The sequence below is a fragment of the Cynocephalus volans genome, chromosome 7 (genome assembly GCF_027409185.1).
Source record: "Cynocephalus volans isolate mCynVol1 chromosome 7, mCynVol1.pri, whole genome shotgun sequence".
Taxonomy (NCBI): domain Eukaryota; kingdom Metazoa; phylum Chordata; class Mammalia; order Dermoptera; family Cynocephalidae; genus Cynocephalus; species Cynocephalus volans.
Window position 1 is genome coordinate 145,275,659 of NC_084466.1, and position 19,466 is coordinate 145,295,124.

General features: G+C 35.5%; 1 protein-coding gene across 3 annotated transcripts in view; it reads left to right on the forward strand.

The window, feature by feature from the left end:
• Positions 1–19,466, forward strand: part of ATRNL1 (attractin like 1) — an 819,545-nt gene that overhangs the window by 259,280 nt on the left and 540,799 nt on the right. For 2 of the 3 annotated variants that reach the window (XM_063102060.1, XM_063102061.1), the window contains exon 20: positions 10,178–10,271. In XM_063102060.1, coding sequence (XP_062958130.1) covers positions 10,178–10,271 — 94 coding nt within the window. Of the gene's footprint in view, positions 1–10,177; positions 10,272–16,301; positions 16,367–19,466 lie in introns of those variants that run through there. The other variant, XM_063102062.1, reaches the window with a different exon arrangement.

Genomic DNA, 19,466 nt, shown 5'->3' on the forward strand with positions numbered 1-19,466 from the left:
GTTCCTTAAACAATTGCAAATAGATCTACCATACGACCCAGCCATCCCACTGTTGGGAATATACCCAGAGGAATGGAAATCATCAAGTCGAAGGTATACCTGTTCCCCAATGTTCATCGCAGCACTCTTTACAATAGCCAAGAGTTGGAACCAGCCCAAATGCCCATCATCAGATGAGTGGATACGGAAAATGTGGTACATCTACACAATGGAATACTACTCAGCTATAAAAACGAATGAAATACTGCCATTTGCAACAACATGGATGGACCTTGAGAGAATTATATTAAGTGAAACAAGTCAGGCACAGAAAGAGAAATACCACATGTTCTCACTTATTGGAGGGAGCTAAAAATTAATATATAAATTCACACACACACATACATACACACACACAAACCGGGGGGGGGGGGAAGAAGATATAACAACCACAATTATTTGAAGTTGATACAACAAGCAAACAGAAAGGACATTGTCGGGGGGGAGGGGGGGAGGGAGAAGGGAGGGAGGTTTTGGTGATGGGAAGCAATAATCAGCTACAATGTATATCGACAAAATAAAATTTAAAAAAAATAAATAAAAAATAAATAAATAAATAAATAAATAAATAAATGTCAAGTTAAAAAAAAAAAAAAAAAAAAAAGAAATGATGAATGTTTGAGGTGAGGGATATGATAATTAGCCTGACTTGATCATTGCACATTGTACACATGTACCCAAATATCACAATGTATCCCATAAGTATGTACAATTGTTATGTGTCAATTAAGAAAAAATAAGTTTAATAATATGGAAAAAGAAAGGCATCCAGATTAGGAAAAAAAATACATTATAATGGAGCTAAAAACTTCTTACCATCTAGTGATATTTGACATTGTAATGTATGTATGTATGTAAGTAATTTCACAGACTGACACATTCCTCGTGTATTTGTAGTGATGCTGGTGTAAACACACCTACTGTGCTGCCATATTTTTACTGTATCTAATATTTTTAGATATGTTTAGATACACAAAGATTTACCCTTGTGTTACAGTTGCCTTCAGTATTCAGTATAGTAACATGCTGTAAAGGTTTGTCCTAGGTTTGTAGCCTAGAAGCAATAGGCTATACCACGTAGTATAGGTGTGTAGTAGGCTATAACATCTAGGTTTGTGTAAGTGTACTCTATAATGTTCACACAGCAAAATAGCGACACATTTCTTAGAATGTATCCATGTTGTTAAGTGATGACGACTATAGTTAGAACTTTTGTTTTTGTCTTCTTTCACTCAGCATTTTTTATTGCATGTATCAGCACTTTGTTCTTTTTTTTATTTCTGAGTAGTATTCCGTTGTATGGATATGCCAAAATTTGTTTATCCCATCACCTGTAGATAGACACTTGGTTTGTTTCCAGTTTTTAGTAGATAGATTACAACTACTGAGCATATTTATGTACAAGAGTATGTGTACACGTCTTGCATTTCTCTTGGGTAGATACCATGGAGTGGATAGTATCATAATGTTTAACTTCTTTTGGTTAAATGCCTTAGTGCTGGGTAGTATCATAAGTGTATGTTTAACTTCATCAGAAATTGTCAGACTTTTAAAAAGCTATTTACTGTACCATTGCATATTTCTGTCAGCAATTTATGAGTGTTTTTGTCAACACAGTATTGTCAGTCTTTTAAATTTTAGCCATCATAATATGTGTTAGTAGTTCAAAATTCAGTTTGGCTGATGGCCAAGGACATTATGTATCTTTTCATGTTTATTAGCTAGTTGTATATCTTTTTTGTTTGTGTGTGTTAAGTATCTGTTCAGGTCTTTCCCACATTTTTTTTATAGAGTTATTTTTCTTCCTATTGAATTTTAAAAGATCTTTTAGTATTCAGGGTAGAAGATCTCCATCAGATACATGAATTACTAATATTTCTCCCAGCCTCTGATTTGCCTTTTCATTTTATTAACTGTCTTATGAAAGGCAGACATTTTAAAGCTTGATGAATTACAATGTGTGATGTTTTTTTTGATAGTTTATGCTTTCTGTATCACATCTATGAAATCTTTGCCTATTCCTAAGATACAATATTTTTTCTTTGTTTTTTCTTCCCCCCAGAGGCTGTATAGTGCTCTTACATGTAAGTCTGTGATTCATTTTGAGTTAATTTTTGTGTAATAATGTGAGGTTATGGTGGTACTGGTTTCTTTTTTTCCATACAGATATCCAGTTGTTCCAGCACCATTTGTTAAAAAGACAATTCTTTTCTCATTGAATTACCTTAGCTCATTTGTGGAAAACTAAATTAGCTGAATATGTGTGGTTTGCTTCTGTCCTCTTTATTCTGGTACATTGGTCTCTCTTTGGGCTTATTGCATTACCAACCTCTCTTGATTGCTGTAGTTTTAAAGCAAGTCTTGAAATCAGGGCTTTTAAGTCCTCTATCTTTGTCTTTCTTTTTTAAAGTTTTTTTTTGTTGTTGTTCTCCTATTTTAAGATCTTTGTACTTCCCTATAAGTTTTAGAAGCAGCCTGCCAGTCTCTACAAAGAAGCTGGCTGGAATTTGATTAAGATTTCATTAAATTGATAGAGAAATTTGGGGAGAATTGATAACTTATTAATATATAATCATCCAATTCATGTACATAATATATATATATCTATTTATTTAGATTTTTTAAACATCTGTCAGCATTTTGCATTTGTCAGTGTATAGGTCTTGCTCATATTCTTTAAACTTCTCTAAAAATTTTATGACTTGTTGCTAACAGATGGCATTAATGTTTAGTGTCAATTTCTAGTTGCTTGTTATTACTATCAATTAATACAACTTTGAAAATTTAATGTAATCCAGGAAACACAAAATTAATCATTATGAAATGTATAATTCAGTGGCATTTAGGATATTCACAGTGTTGTGCAGGTACCCATCCCCTGTATGAACATCCCAACTTTTTCATCACTCCAAAGAAAATTTGTATCCATTAAACAACCCATCCCCTGGAAACCACAAATTTGCTTTCTGACTCTCTACGTTTACCTACTTTGGATATCTCCTGTAAATGGAATTATATGTGAATTTTTGTCTGGCTTCTTTTACTCAGCATAATGTTTTTGAGGTTCAACAATGTACCATTTATCAGTTCTTCATTTCTTTTTATTGATGAATAGAATTCCATTGTATTGATATTTTGTTTATCATTCATCAGTTGATAGACCTTTGGGTTGCTTTCATTTTTGGCTATTGTGAATAAGACTAGTAACCAGTATCACTACTATAAAAGAACTTCATGAACTATGATATATAGTACAATCATTATCATTATTTTTGAAGAAATTCTGTATTCATTGTTAATTTATAGTTTTATTGTATGATTACAGAGTGTTGTTTGTAATATTACTGCTTTGTGCAATGTATTGATGTTTTCTTGTGACTTAATATATGATTACCATTTGTAAATGTCTCATGTGTAATTGGGAAGAAAGTGTATTTTTTAGTATTAGTATTAGGGTATAAGTTTGATATCTATTCATTACATCTATCTTATTATTTACTTTAGGTCTTTTATATTTTTTCATATTTGATATCTACTTGACCTGTTTTATGCTGAGTGGTATGCTAAAGTCTACTTATATCTTCTATTTTTTTTTTTTTTTTTTTTGTCTTTTTCGTGACCGGCACTCAGCCAGTGAGTGCACCGGCCATTCCTACATAGGATTCGAACCCGCGGCGGGAGCGTCGCCGCGCTCCCAGCGCCGCACTCTCCCGAGTGCGCCACGGGCTCGACCCTATGTCTTCTATTTTTAAAGGCTGTATAGTATTGCATTGTGTGTGTGTGTGCGTGGGTGTGTATTTCACATTTTCTTTATCCATTCATCCAGTGATGGACACCCAGGTAGGTTCCTTCTATATCTTAGCTATTGTGAATAATACTGCAGTGAACATGGAAGTGCAGATACCTCTTCAGTATACTGATTTCATTTCCTTTGGAGATATATCCAGAAGTGAGATTGCTGGGTTATATGGTAATTCTGTTTTTAATTTTCTGAGGAACCTCCATACTGTTTTCCATAATGGCTGTACTAATTTACATTTCCACCAAGAGTGCACAACAATGGTGCCCTTTTCTCTGTTCCCTCACCAATACTTATCTTTCACCTTTTTGATAATATCTCATTTTGATTTTAATTTGCATTTTTCTGATGATTAATGATGATGAATGTTTTAAAAAATGTATCTGTTGGCTTTTTGTATGCCTTCTTTTGAGAAATGTTTATTTAGGCTCTTTGCCCATTTGAAAAATTGGGTTGTATTTTATCTTGTTGTTGAGTTGTTTGAGTTTCTTATGTATTTTGGATATTAGCCTCTTATCAGATGTGTGGTTTGCAAATATTTTCTTCCAATTCATAGGTTGTCTCTTTGCTCTATTAAGTGTTTCAAAAAGCTTCTGTGCAGAAACTTTTTCATTTGATTCAATCTCATTTATTTTTGGTTTTGCTATGTTTTTGGGTCACATCCAGGAAATCTTTGCTCAGACCCATGTCTTAGAACATTTCCCTTATGTTTTACTCTAGTAGTGTTATGGTTTCAGATCTTAGGTTGAAATCCTCAATGAAAATTGAGTTGATTTTTGTATTTGAGTCGATTTTTGTATATATGGTATGAAATAAGGGTCCAATTTCATTCTTGTGCATGTGGATATGCAGTTTTTCCATCACCATTTATTGAAGAGATTGTCTTTTCTTTTTTGTGTGTCTTTTCCACTTTTGTTGAAAATCAGTTGACTGTAAATGCATGGGTTTATTTCTAGGCTCTATATCGTCGTCCATTAGTGTCCTTTTATGCCAGTGTTTTGATTGCTATAGTTTTGATTACTACAGTTTTGTAGCATATTTTGAGATCAACTAGTGTGATGCTTTCAGTGTTGTTCTTTTTGTTCAAGATTGCTTTGGCTATTAGGGATCCTTTGTAGTTCCATACAAATTTTAGGATTGTGCTTTTTATTTCTGTGGAAAATGTCGATAGGATTTTGATAGGAATTGCACCGGATCTGTAATTCACTTTGGGTAGTAGAGACATGTTAACAATATTAATTATTCTAATCCATAGACAAAGCATATCTTTCCAGTTATTTGTGTCATTCCTTTCCTCAATGTTTTATAGCTTCAGTATACAGATATTTCACCTCTTTGGTTAAATTTACCCCTTTTTTATGTTATTGTGAATGAGATTGATTCCAATTTTTTTTTAGATAGTTTGTTGTTAGTATAGAGAAACAATACTGATTTTTGTATTTTGATTTTGTATTTTGAAACTTTACTGAATTTATTTATCAGTCTAACAATTTTTTGGTGGAGTGTTATGGTTTTCTATGTCAAGCATGTCATCAGCAAATAGAAACAACTCTCTTCTTTTCTTATTTTAATGCCTTTTATTTCTTTTTCTTGTTCAGTTGCTCTAGCTAGAACCTCTAGTACTATGTTGAATAGAAGTGGTGAGAGTGGGCATCCTTGTCTTGTTCCTTATCTTAGAGGAAAAGCTTTAAATTTGCCACTGATGTGTATGATGTTGGCTGTGGGCTTTTCATACATGGCCTTTATTTGTGAGGAAAATTCCTTTACACTTAGTTTGTTGAGAATTTTTATCCTGAAAGGATGTAATCACTTCTCAGTCTTTTGGCTAAGACCAAGTGTATCATGAAAGATGTTGAATTTGGTCAAATGCTTTTTCTGCATCTGTTGAGATGATCATACAGTTTTTGTTCATATTCTGTTAATATGGTGTATCACATTTATTGATTTGCATATGATGAATTATCTCTGCATCCCTGCAGTAAATTTCACTTGACCATGGTCAATGACCCTTAGGATGTGCTGTTGAATTTGGTTTGCTAGTATTTTGTTGAGAATATTGCATCTTATGTTCATAAGGGATATTGCCCTGTACTTTTATTCTCTTGTAATATCTTTTTCTGTCTTTGGCATAAGGGTAATGCTGGCTTCATAAAACGAGCTTAGATGTATTTCTTCTTCATTGTTTTGGAAGAGCCTGAGAAGGATTGGTATTAGTTCTTACAGTGTTTGATATAATTCTGCTGTGAAGCCATCTAGTCCTGGGATTTTCTTTGTGATTGATGATTTTTTTTTTTTTTGGTAGTCATGGACTGTGATTTCTTTTTGTTTATTTTTCATGTATCTGCTAGAGGTTTTTCTTTGTGGTTACTGTAAGACTTACATGAAGCATTTTATACTTATAACTGTCTATTTTAATTTGATCACAACTTAGCTCTGACTGCATACTAAAACTTTATACTTTAGCTTTACTTCCCCACACATTTTATGTTGTTGATGTCACAATTTACATGTTTTATATATTTTGTATCCTACTGTATGCATCTGTGGTGGCCAGCCTGAAGCGTGGATCCACAGTGATACTCCAGTGCTGGGTTAGCTAGAGCCTTAGTCTGTGGGGGTAGGCCTGGTGCTGGGATGGTCTGGTGCCCGGGTCCATAGGGACAGGTCTGGATCCTGAGTCCACAGGGGCAGCCTGGAACTGGGTCATGCCTGGAGCCTGAGTTAGAATGGTCTGGCCATGATTTTGTTGCCAGCTGGGTGGGCCTGGAGCTTGTATTCATGGGGGTTGGCTTGGAGCCTGGTTCCATGGGTGCTGGCTTGGTGCCTGGGGTGTGGGGACTGGCCTGCAACTGGGGTTTGCAGGTGCCAGCCTGGCACTGGGAGGGCTTGAAGGATGGTTTTGCAGCTGCCAGTTTGGAGTCTAGAGCTATGAGGTCTGGTTTGGCCTGGGACAGGTTTGGAGGCTGGGGCCATGGGGACTTTCCTGTAGCCTAGGGTGGGTTTGAAGGCTGGGGATATGGGTCTGTTCTGAAGCCTAGCACTGCAGGGGCTCCCTAGCACTGGGGCAGGCTTGGAACCTGTGGGAGCTGACCTGGTTCTGGGACAGACCTGGACTCTGATACTATGGTGGCCAGCCTGGAGTCTGGGGTTAGAGGGGCAGACTTGACACTGGGCTTACGGGGTCAGACCTGGTGCTGGGGTGCACTGCAAAACTGAGTGCTCACTTCACTCTCCTTTCCCCACTTAGGGGGTATCTCTCACTGTTTTTCTGCCTGGGGTTGGGATGAGGTAGGATGTCAATAATGTTAAACTAAATTTCCTACCCTCTTCAATGTGTTTTTTTTTTTTTTGTCTCTGTGCTACAACCAAGTGCTGCATTCTTTCGCCTGGATTCCTTTAGCTCTTGTGAAGGTATTTTCATGCATGGATAGTCTTTCAAATTGATATTTCTGTGAGGGGATGAGGACTAGAAAGTTCTATTCTGCCATCTTGCTGACCAGCACTCTCCCAGAGTTTTGTTTTGCTTTGTTTTTAAATCCAGATGTATGGTTTTTTTGGTGAAATTTTATTTGTTTGTTATTAGTTTTTGATTTCATTGCATTGTGGTCAGGGCTAATTGTATGATACTATTTTTTAGAATTTGTTTCAGCTAACTTCATTTGCTAATGGAAAGTTAAATGTGAATGATTTATGTATGCTGGTTTTTAAATACAAGGAATTGATGAACACAAAATTTAGGTTCGTAGTTATTTCTGGTAGGGGAAAGGCAGTGAGATAGATTAAGGGACCAGCACATAGATACAAGTGGTAGAATTGGAATTCTGACTTTTAAGTTATGTGGTTACATTAGCATTGTATAAATTACTAACAGTTTTATAAACAGAAAATATGTGTGCAATTTAAAATGACCACTGTAACCTTTTGCTTTCACAAAAATAATAAGCAATATTTGCTTTGTTTTTTCCAGAATTTTTTTGCTAGTAAATATGTGATTGGTATGATGCACAAACAAGACTAATGGGGTATAATCAAAACATAATGTTTTTCTCAGTCATTGTCTCTTTAAAATGTGTTTAGTGGGATACATTTTTCCCTTGATCTTATATGAAATCCCAGACTCTTAGTTAATATAAGGAACTCTAAAGAATTTAAATTGCAAACGCATGCTTAAATAGTTAACATTGCCTAGTTCAGATAAAAATCAAAACTCTGAGCCTACTTTAAAGCCACATTTTCTTTCTTCCTCTATTCTGGATGCTCTCTTTTTCTATACTTAGAATATTCCTCCTTTCCTGGCTTGGTACCTGTTTTTGATCTTTCTAAGGGACAGAAGAAAATTGCACAGTCTTATGTGGGAAGTATAGTTGTCATCTGAAGTTAAGATTCTTTATGTGAGAGATGTACAACTGCTTATTCTTTCTCATATTGCTGTCTGTGTGGGCTCTTTTTAGGCTTGGCCTATCCACCTGCAGTTCTCATGATGAGAGGATACATAGTTTCTTCCTGCATTGACAACTTTTCCTTCAGCTCCTTTAGTTGAAGCCCCCTGATGCTTCCAGGCAGTCCTTTTGGTCAGAATTTTAAGGAGCTCCAGGCTAGCTTGAGGAAACATACATTCTTTTTCTAGACATCAGTGTAAGTTCTAATACTTCCCCAAAGTAGCCTTTTTATCTGTCTTGCCACCTCAGTTCAATAGCCACAGCTATTCACACCTTGATAATTCAGACTCCCTTCTTTTATGCCACCTAGATTCCAGGTGACTCCCATCAAGCTCTCCAAAGAGCTCATGTGAAGTCCCTCTCATTAGGCTTGAGTAAGAGGACAGGCAACCACTCCCTTGGGAGGCAGAAGACTGGATTCATAGTACTGAAATGGCTTTTTCTGATAATACTAACCAAATCTCCCTTTTACTCTTTTTGACTCTTTTATTGACCCCATCTGGTTCAGATACTCCTAGATGAGAGCCTCCAACTGTTGTTATAGTCTGTTCCTTTGAAAATGTTCATATTGATCTGGTACTTCACTTTGGTATATAAGACCTATTTTATTTTGGGGATTCATTTGAAATATTAATGTTTATTTGGTTATATTTGTTTGCATTTGTTAATTCATTAGTATACATATTAGAGTTGCTATTGGTGTTTTAAGAAAAAAATAATAAACAAGTTGAACTTTGGTAACATTTGATTCATTAGCTTATATTAATGTGCGATGTGAATCGGGAAAAGACCACATTATTTTATTTTTATTAATAGAATGATTTAGCCAGCTGGTGGTGTGTAAGAACACATAGTTCTCATTAAAGGTTTTGAAGGGGCTAGTGACATGATCATTTTTGTCTCTTTAATGTGTGTCAATGGATCGAATACTGAAGGTGGAGGGATCTGATAGGTGATTGTGTTGGTGTCAGAAAGAAAAAGTGAATGAAACTACTTGAATAGTGGCTATCAGAATGAAAAGGAGTGGTCAGATACAAGAGACATGGTGCATGAGAAATTGGAATCTACAAATTGATTGGATGTTGGGCACTAAACGTGTTTCGAGTTTGTGTCCTAAATAATTGGAACACTGCTTATTAAGTAAGCAACGCAAAGTAGGGAAATAAGACTTGAGTTCATATGAACCAAATTGATCATGTGTAACTCTTATACAACGGAATGTTTCATTTAGTATTCTGAACAATAAAATTGAGAATGATCTCAGAAGCTTGAAAGGATGATTGTAGGGTGAATAAATATACATACCTTTTTACACAAGTTGTAACTATATTTTTGTTACTGTTAGCAGTAGTCATAATATTAGAAGTAATAGCTGCATTTATTGAGTGCTTGATATGTGTTAGATATTTTAAATTACATTGTCTCATTTAGTTCTCACATCAGTCCTGAGAGCTAGTACTATTATTCTCTTTTTGTAGGTGAAACTAACCTAGAGAGGTTAATTGTTTAAGGTCACATTGTTACTGATTGTCGATGTACATTTGAAGCTAAGCTGTTTGACTCCAAAGCTCTTGCTCTAACTCTTTGAAACTAATTTCATTAAGTATATGTACTAGATTAAAAGTGGAAAGAGGCCCAAGAAGAATTACAGAAATACTTGGATCTGTAGCAGACTTCAGGATATTCACAAAGGCTTTAAAGATCTTCACAAAGTTTTCAAATAAGTGAATTTACTTTCCTTTAATTAAAAATAACTTAAGACATATGGTAACTTTAGTTTTTGGATGGCAAGTGGAAATAACACAATATAAAAATAAAGTAATAATAATACCTTCCCTGAAATGTGATGTGCATGTTTGTGATGTACAACATTCAATATCATTTTGGTTTTGACTTACAGCTTGTACATGCAGTGGCCATGCAAATATTTGTCATCTGCACACAGGAAAATGTTTCTGCACAACTAAAGGAATAAAAGGTGATCAATGTCAATTGTAAGTCAAAATGATTTTTTTGGAATTTTTGTATATTGAATTTGTGCTATAGAGCTAATTTTTATAGATTTTACTTTTTAAGTTTAGTGTTGTGCTAGTTAAGCATCTGATATTGTAAGCTTGGATCTGATCAATTCTCTTCAAAAGTTAAACTAAACCATTTAAAACAGCAATTTTGTGGAGGCTTTAAAACAGCCTACAGAGCATGTTTGTCTTTTGTATTTCTAAAGAAATAAGCATTTTTATTTTTTCTGGAAAACATATCCTATGTATCAAATTTGCATTGTTGTTTTTATGATTTTCCTTCATATCATACCAAATCCAATGTTTCTGTGTCTTTCTTTCTTTCCAACCTTTCATTATTAATTCTGATGATTATAGCCCTTTAAGCTGATTCCTTATATTCATCTTCCTCTTCTACTCTCACAATTTGCAACTATAATAACTTTATAATTATAGGAAATATTTAATAACAAATTCTTCAAAACTGTAGTTATTTAAACATATATATCTAAAGAAGTCTGTTAACCATGGAAAATGATCCTTTTGTTTATTTTTATTTAAAACAAATATGTTATTTGCTGTAGAATTATAAATATTTCAAATTTGACAATCACGTCTTTGACTAGCCACCTAAGTATCACAGGTTTTCAAGTTTAGAGAAGGAGAGCACACCAGTTTTTATTTCTTCTCGATAGTCTTTAAAGTTAAAAGATGAGATTGAAGCATAAGATCTTAGGAGAATTCCTATTAAGGAATGACATTTTGGTCTTAAAACCAATGGAATTAAATCGGAACCTTATGCTCTAAAACAGATGAACACCTCCAATATTTTGCAACATTAAAGCTTTGTTGTCATAAGTAGGACCAACTTCATGGGTGTGTGGCCTGTGCATTTGCACATGGCCTCACACTTAGAAGGGCATCACACTTGGTTTAATGTTCTGTATTGTCATCTTGTAATTCTTAATAATTTTTTAACAAAAACCCTACATTTTCATTGTGCACTATCCTTCCCCACTCCCCCAAATTATGTAGCAGGTCCTGGTTATAAGCAATGTTGTTTCTCTTGATTAACTTTTATGTTGGTTGGATAACAGAATGCAGCAATGAAAATATTTTCTATAGACTATAGTGGCAGTATTATAGACAAAATTAAATATGAGATTCTATCATGATCATAAATACTGACAATTTTTTTACTGTAGTTTAGCATAAATGATATAACCATATAACCATTCATAATAATTACCTCTTATGTAATGCAATATTTCAGTAACATTTTTGTTTTTCAGATGAGAGAAAGCAGTATTTTGATTCATTTAATTCACAAGCTTATAAGATTAAATAATACAAAGAGTTACAAAGTTTGGCATATGTATGAAATATTAGAAGATAAATGATATTGTTCCAAATGATGAAAGTATGTTTTGACCTCATTCTTATTTATGGTTTTTTCAAAGGAGGGAAAAAATGGAAAACAGGCATACTTTATTTTGTTGCACTTTAAGCTGGTGGAAGGGAATGGCAGCCGCAGGGGGCAGGGTATCAGTAGTGCAGTTAAAATATTTATTTAAACAGGCACCAAATTATTAATCTTTCCACAGTAATGACAGTTCTCAATCTGGCCTTGGCCCAAGACATAGTTGATACTCATAGATGGTAATTTAAAAAAATGAATTTAATAGGAATATGAATTAAATATGTAACGAATGATGTGGTATTTTCTAAGAAAATTATTTACTTTTGAGGAATAACATACAGACTTTAAAGAAAACACAACATATTTTTGTAAAATTTCTCAATTTTACAATGCGAAAGTGACAAATGTTTGCATTTTGTAAAATTTAATGTCTCTCAATTAAATTCATTTGCAATGCAATAATGTAAAGATGTTCAGTAGTATTTAGTTTTTCTTCCTTCAGCTTTCTAACAATCTTTGTGATGGAAACCAGTGTTCCCCAATGTGAAATAGGGAGAGAGAGTATTAAAATAGGTGAAAAAAGTGTTGATAAAATGTTGTCACAGATGCTTATGATGAATCTTGCCAACTCTCTTGGCTCATACGGTTTCACAAAAGCAACTGTGAACAGTTTCCTGCACTTGCCAGTATCCTGCATCAAGACCTCTTTGTTCTTCTATTAGTTCCAAAGCTACTCATTTTTGTCCAGGTTTAACCAGGAAGTGTGAGACAGTTAATGCTGATACAGATAATCCTTAGCTAATGTGGAGTGGGAGTTTATCCTACTTTTCCCACTTGGTCACTAATGGTTCTTGAGATCGCTGCCCATGGAAAATACCAACACCAAAATTTTTATCTCAGCATCTGCTACTGAGGTAGTCCCAGCTGAGTCAGTTGCTACTGAAAGTGGCTCTAGATAACAGATTCTCAGCATGAGATTTTATAGTGGATGACTTAACAGATGGCAATAAACATGATGATGCTGATAGTAAGTGGGATAGTGATTATCGTGGCGTGCTATAGTGTGGTAGTTATTGAGAGTCTTTACTGTGGTTGATTGGGATAAAGTATAGCTTGAAGGAGAAGCACAGGTTTATGTAGCAACTTTAACACTTGAAAAGTATGAGGGATAATAATTATAAAGGTTGTGAACTTGGCTGGCTTTTGTTATCTGCCATGAAGACTTGAAGAAGGAGACTTACATCAATTCAGAGCATACTGTGAACCTCAGAAGGCCTTCATGATAGCATTTGAAGTCCCTCATCTTCTGTAGCCAGAAGGAAGAGTATGTTGAAAATCATGCCCAGAATTTAATAATAGGGTTGGCTGACAGCAATGAAACTGAAGCCTCAGCCATGACAGTCCTTCCATACCAAAGTCACTGCCTGATGGCAAGAAGTGGGACTTTGAGAGTGCAGTGGGGATACCTGTGAGTATGACGTCAGAATCTTGAACCCCCAGATTCCCCTGAATACTCTTAATTGGAAAAATAGTCCTCTGTCTTTTGGTAGAGTACAGCAGCTTCCCTTTCCCTGGAATAATGCAAAGATTTCACTTGAGGCTTATACTTTATAAAAAGATGTGTGTCCCCCTCCAGAGAACCTCCTGCCTTTGTTTATTGTATCCAGACCAGTAAGAAGTGTCAGGTCTCAGCATAGCATGAGTAAGAAAACAGTCTTTGCTATTGGAAGAGATAGCTTACTTATTGTAAAAGTTGCCAGGTCTGGTAAATATGCATAGGTAGGATTTAGGAGTACATACTTAACAGTGGACTGTGAGGGTGTTGGACAAGGGGACATGGAGTATAAGACTGTAGAAGGGAGAATTTATTGATATGGGATCACTCTTCTGTGATTCAGGATTTGATGAAGATACTCAGAGTTGCTGATGGTTCTTTAAAATGGTACATGATGATTGTCTCTAATAATTGAGGTAGGGAGATGCTGGAACTATCTGGGGAAGTTTTCAGCAGGGGTCAGAAAGCTCAGGAAGCTGGATGTATGAGTATTGGCATGCATGCATTACATAATATCACATAGCCCATTAACTGACTATCTTTCATTAGCTGTCTTCCAGACATTTCCTTCACTAGATCAATGGATATTACAATAGTAAGGGGCAACTTCAGAGTCCTTGTGAAACTCAGTGGTGGCTATTCTCTATAGGCCATAGTAGACAGTAGAAGGAGTTGTCAGGGACCTGGTCTCCCTGATGTCAATGGGCATATCAGGATTTCAAAATAGTAGATGCAAGGTGGTGGCATTTAACTCTTAAATGTAAGTGTAATTACCTTAATAGCCAGCAATGCACAATTGCCAGCAGGGGATCTTGGTTGGCAAAGATTTGTAGCAATGACTAAGAGAGTTCTAAGGGATGAGATAAATGGGCAGCCAACCAGATTATTACTTGATTTATATCTCCAGAGGGGAAAAAACAAACAGTAAGCAGAAAGTTGATGTCAGCTGCCAGTGGAAAATTGTGATTTTTTTCATTCTGTGTGTGGATATGATCTGGATCTCTGATTCCCAGAGCTCATCAATCCAAGTAGAGCCTGGATTCCTTTAAGGAAGCATGCATACTACCTCATCGGTATACACAATAAATATCCTGCCACTCTTTCTCCCATGGGACCTGAGGCAACTTTTCAAGGGCTATTGGATAATGCATTTGAAATATCTAAAATAACATGAATTTATTCACTTTAAAATCTGTTTAGCCCTGTTACTATGTATCTTAAGGAGTGATATTAATATTTGAGAAGATACCATTGAGAAATTTTATCTTAACATTTATTGCATGTGAAAAACAAAAATGAAAAGAAAACAAAATCATGTTTCTGCATCAACCCACCAAATAGACCTTGTCTAATCTACTCTTAATTATCAGAAAATATCTAATTTCTAACAGAAGTCAATAAAGTGTTCTTATGTCTTATACATAGCATATATGAAACAAAGTGTTTGGGCAAAGGAAAATATCAGTAAATTAGGTTAGTAGTTTTTGATGGACATGGAATAGCACTCTCTGAAATGTTACGGATTTTTATAATTTTTATTTATTTATTTATTTAATTATTATTTTTTTAAAAAACATTTTATTTTATTTATTTTTTTTGAAACTTTCCAAAATTATCTATTTTTTTTAAAAATTTTATTTTGTCGATATACATTGTGGCTGATTATTGCTCCCCATCACCAAAACCTCCCTCCCTTCTCCCTCCCCTCTCCCCCCCAACAATGTCCTTTCTGTTTGCTTGTCGTATCAACTTCAAATAATTGTGGTTGTTATATCTTCTTCCCCCCCTCGGTTTGTGTGTGTGTGTGTGTGTGTGTGTGTGTGTGTGTGTGTGTGTGAATTTATATATTAATTTTTAGCTCCCACCAATAAGTGAGAACATGTGGTATTTCTCTTTCTGTGCCTGACTCAGTCAGCAGCCATCCATTTTGAGACAAGACCCTCCCAGCAAAAAGATTGACTCACAGAAAGCTCAGATGATCATTAGCATTTTTAATAACAAAGTATTTTTTAATTAAGGTAAATACATTTTTTTTAGACATAATGTTATTGCATACTTAACAGACTACAGTATAGTGTAAACATGACTTTTATATGCACTGGGAGAGTGCATTATACTTAAGTGAAATAAGTATAATTAATTATCTTTAAAAATTGGGGAGTGCTACTGGCATTTAGAGAATAAATAGTAATAGCCCCTTATTACAATGGGAACTTATGGAGATTGGGTAATAAATGGAATCTTGGTCCAAATCTGTTTCACTGAGTACAGTGTGTCTACAATCTCATTCTGTGATCATTTTCCTGTCCCTAAGCACATAATTGAAATGGATGTACAGGCTTACCTCAGAGATATTGTAGGTTTAGCTCCAGACCACTGCAATAAAGCAAATATTGCAATAAAGCAAGTCACAGAAATTTTTTGGTTTCCCAGTGCATATAAAAGTCATGTTTACACTATACTGTAGTCTGTTAAGTATGCAATAACATTATGTCTAAAAAAAATGTATTTACCTTAATTAAAAAATACTTTGTTATTAAAAATGCTAATGATCATCTGAGCTTTCTGTGAGTCAATCTTTTTGCTGGGAGGGTCTTGTCTCAAAATGGATGGCTGCTGACTGAACAGGGTGGTAGTTGCTGAAGGCTGTATTGGCTGTGACAATTTTTCAAAATAAGACAACAAGGAAGTTTGCTGCATTGATTGACTCTTCCTTTCACAACAGATTTCTCCTTAGCATGAGATACTGTTTGATAGCATTTTGGTCGCATTAGATCTTCTTTCAAAATTGGGGTCAATTCTCTCAAACCCTGCTGCTACGCTGTCAACTAAGTTTTGATGTAGTATTCTAAATCCTTTCTTATCATTTCAACAAAGCTCACATAATGTGCAGCAGGAGTAGATTCCATCTCAGGAAACCACTTTCTTTGTTCATCCATAAGAAGTGGCTGCTCAACAGTTAAAGTTTTATCATGAGATTGCAGCAATTCAGTCACATCTTCACACTCCACTTCTAATTCTAGTTCTCTTGTTATTTTCATCACTTCCGCAGATACTTCCTCCACTGAAGTCTTGAACCCCTCAAGGTCATCCATGAGGTTGGAATCAACTTCCTCCAACCCCTTATTAATGTTATTATTTTGACCTGCTCCATGAATCATGAATGCTCTTATTGGCATCAGGAATGATGAACTCTTTCCAGAAGGTTTTCAGTTTACTTTGCCCAGATCCATCAAAGGAATCACTATCTGTGGCTGTGGTGTAATGTAAGAAGATACATTCTTTAATGTAAGCAAATATGCTGTAATGTAAGAAATATATTCCTTAGAAAATATATTTCTTTCTTTTTTTTTTTTTTTTTTTTTGTCTTTTTCATGACCGGCACTCAGCCAGCGAGTGCACTGGCCATTCCTATAGAGGATCCGAACCCGCGGCGGGAGCGACGCTGCGCTCCCAGCGCCACACTCTCCTGAGTGTGCCGCGGGCTCGGCCCACAAAATATATTTCTGAAATATTAAAACTTGAAAGTCAAAATTGCCCCTTGATCCCTGGGCTGCAGAATGGATTTTGTTTTAGCTGGTGTGAAAACAAAATTAATCTTTTTCTGTACCTTCATCAGAGCTCTTGGGTAACTAGGTGCATTGTCAATGGGCAGCAATATGTTGAAAGAAGAATGTTTTTCTGAGCAGTAGATTTCAACACTAGACCTAAAATATTCAGTAAACCATGCTGTAAATAGATATGCCACCATCCTGCCTTTGTTGTTTCATTTGTCGAGCACAGGCAGAGTAGATTTAACATAATTCTTAAGGGCCCTAGGATTTTCAGATGATAAAAGAGCACTGGCTTCAACTTAAAGTCACCAGCTGCATTAACCCCTAAAAAGGGAGTCAGCCTGTCCTTTGAAGTTATGAAGCCAGGCATTGATTTTTCTTCTCTAGTTATGAAAGTCCTCGATGGCATCTTCTTCCAATAAAAAGCTATTTCATCCACCTTCAGCGACCTCAGCTAGATCTTCTGGATTAACTAGCTTTAGCTTCTTATATCAGCACTTGCTGCTTCACCTTGCACTTTTATGTTATGAAGACAGCTTCTTTCCTTAAACCTCATGAACCAACCTCTGCTAGCTTCAAACTTTTCTTCTGCAGCTTCCTCACCTCTCTCAGAATTCATAGAATTGAGGAGACTTAGGGCCTTGCTCTAAATTAATCTTTGACATATGGAAATGTTGTAGCTATTCAGACCATTAAAAACATTCTCCATATTAGCAATAAGGCTGTTTCATTCACTTTCTTATCATTTGTGCATTCACTGGAGTAGCACTTTTAATTTCCTTCACAAAATTTTCTTTTACATTCACAACTTGGCTAACTGTTTGGTGCAAGAGGCCTAGTTTTCAGCCTGTCTCAGCTTTTGACATGCCTTCCTTATTAAGCTTAATCATTTCCACCTTTTGATTTACAGTGAGAGACATGCAACTCTTCCTTTCACTTGAACACTTAGAGGTCATTGTAAGGTTATTAATTGGCCTACTTTCAATATTGTTGTGTCTCAGGAAATAGGGGGGCCCAAGAACAGGGAGAGACACAGAGGAATGGCCAGTTGGCAGAGCAATCAGAACACACACACCATTCATCAAATTTGCTGTCTTATATGGGCATGGTTTGTGGCACTCAAAATAATTTTACAGTAGTAACATCAAAGATCACTGATTACAGATCACTGTATCACATATAATAATAACAAACAAGTTTGAAATATTGCAAGAATTACCAAAATGTAACACAAACAAGAATGAGCACATGCTGTTGGAAAAATGGTGCCAACAGACATACTCGATGAAGAGTTGCCACAAACCTTCAATTTATAAAATATGCATCATGTGTGAAGGGCAATAAGGTGAAGTTCAATAAAACAACATATGCCTGTATGGAGCAGCTGGGAGATCCCTCATACTGACTTCCTTACCTGCTGTGAGAGCCATTAAGGTAGAAGAGGCCAAGAGGAGGAAACCCCTGAAAATACTTCCACTCACTCTGGACCCAGTCAATGTAAATCAGAGTTAGATACCATAGAAATGCAGAGAATCATTAGAAATTATTATGAATAAGTTTTTGCCAACAAATTTGAGATCTGGAGGAAATGGGTAAATTTCTGGACACATACAAACTACTAAGACTGAACCAAGAAGACATAGAAAACCTCAATACACCAATATTGAGCAATGAGATTAAAGCAGCAATCAGCAGTCTCCCAACAAAGAAAAGCCCAGGACTGGATGGCTTTACTGCTGAATTCTACGAAACCCTTAAAGAAGAGTTAATACCACTCCTTTTCAAACTATTCCAAAAAATTGAAACAGAGGCCATCCTCCCAAACTCATTCAATGAGGCCAGTATCACTCTGATACCAAAACTAGACAAAGATACAACAACAACAACAAAAAGAAAACCATAGGACAATATCCTTGATGAACATGGATGAAAAAATCCCCAACAAAATATTAGCAAACAGAATACAACAACAACACATCAAAAAGGTTATATATCATGATCAGGTGGAATTCATCCCAAGGATGCAAGGATGGTTCAACATAACAAATCAATAAAGGTGATGCTCCACATGAACAAAATTAAGGACAAAAGCCAAATGATTATCTCAAGGACACAGAAAAAGAAGCATATGACAAAATTCAGCATCCCTTCATGATAAAGACTCAGTAAATTAGGTATGAGGGAAGTATATCAACACAATGGAAGCCATATATGACAAACCCACTGCCTGTATCATTTTGAATGCAGAATAGCTGAAGGTTTTCCTTTAATAACAGGAACAAGACAAGGATGCTCACTTCCCCATTCCTATTTTGATATAGCATTGGAAGTACTGACCAGAGGAATGAGGCAAGAGAAAGAAAAGGCATCCAAATTGGAAAAGATGAAGTCAAACTGTTCCTGTGTGCCAGTGACATGATCTGATATACAGAAAAACCTAAGGACTCTGCCAAAGAACTCCTAGAGCTGATAAACAAATTCAGTAAAGTTGTGGGATACAATATCAATGTACAAAGATTTATTGCATTTTTATACTCCAACAATGAACAAGCAGAAAAAGAAATCAGGAAAGCAAGCCCATTTATAACAGCTACCCCCAAAATAAAATACCTAGGAATAAATTTAACCAAGAAGGTGAATGGTCTTTACAACAAGAACTACAA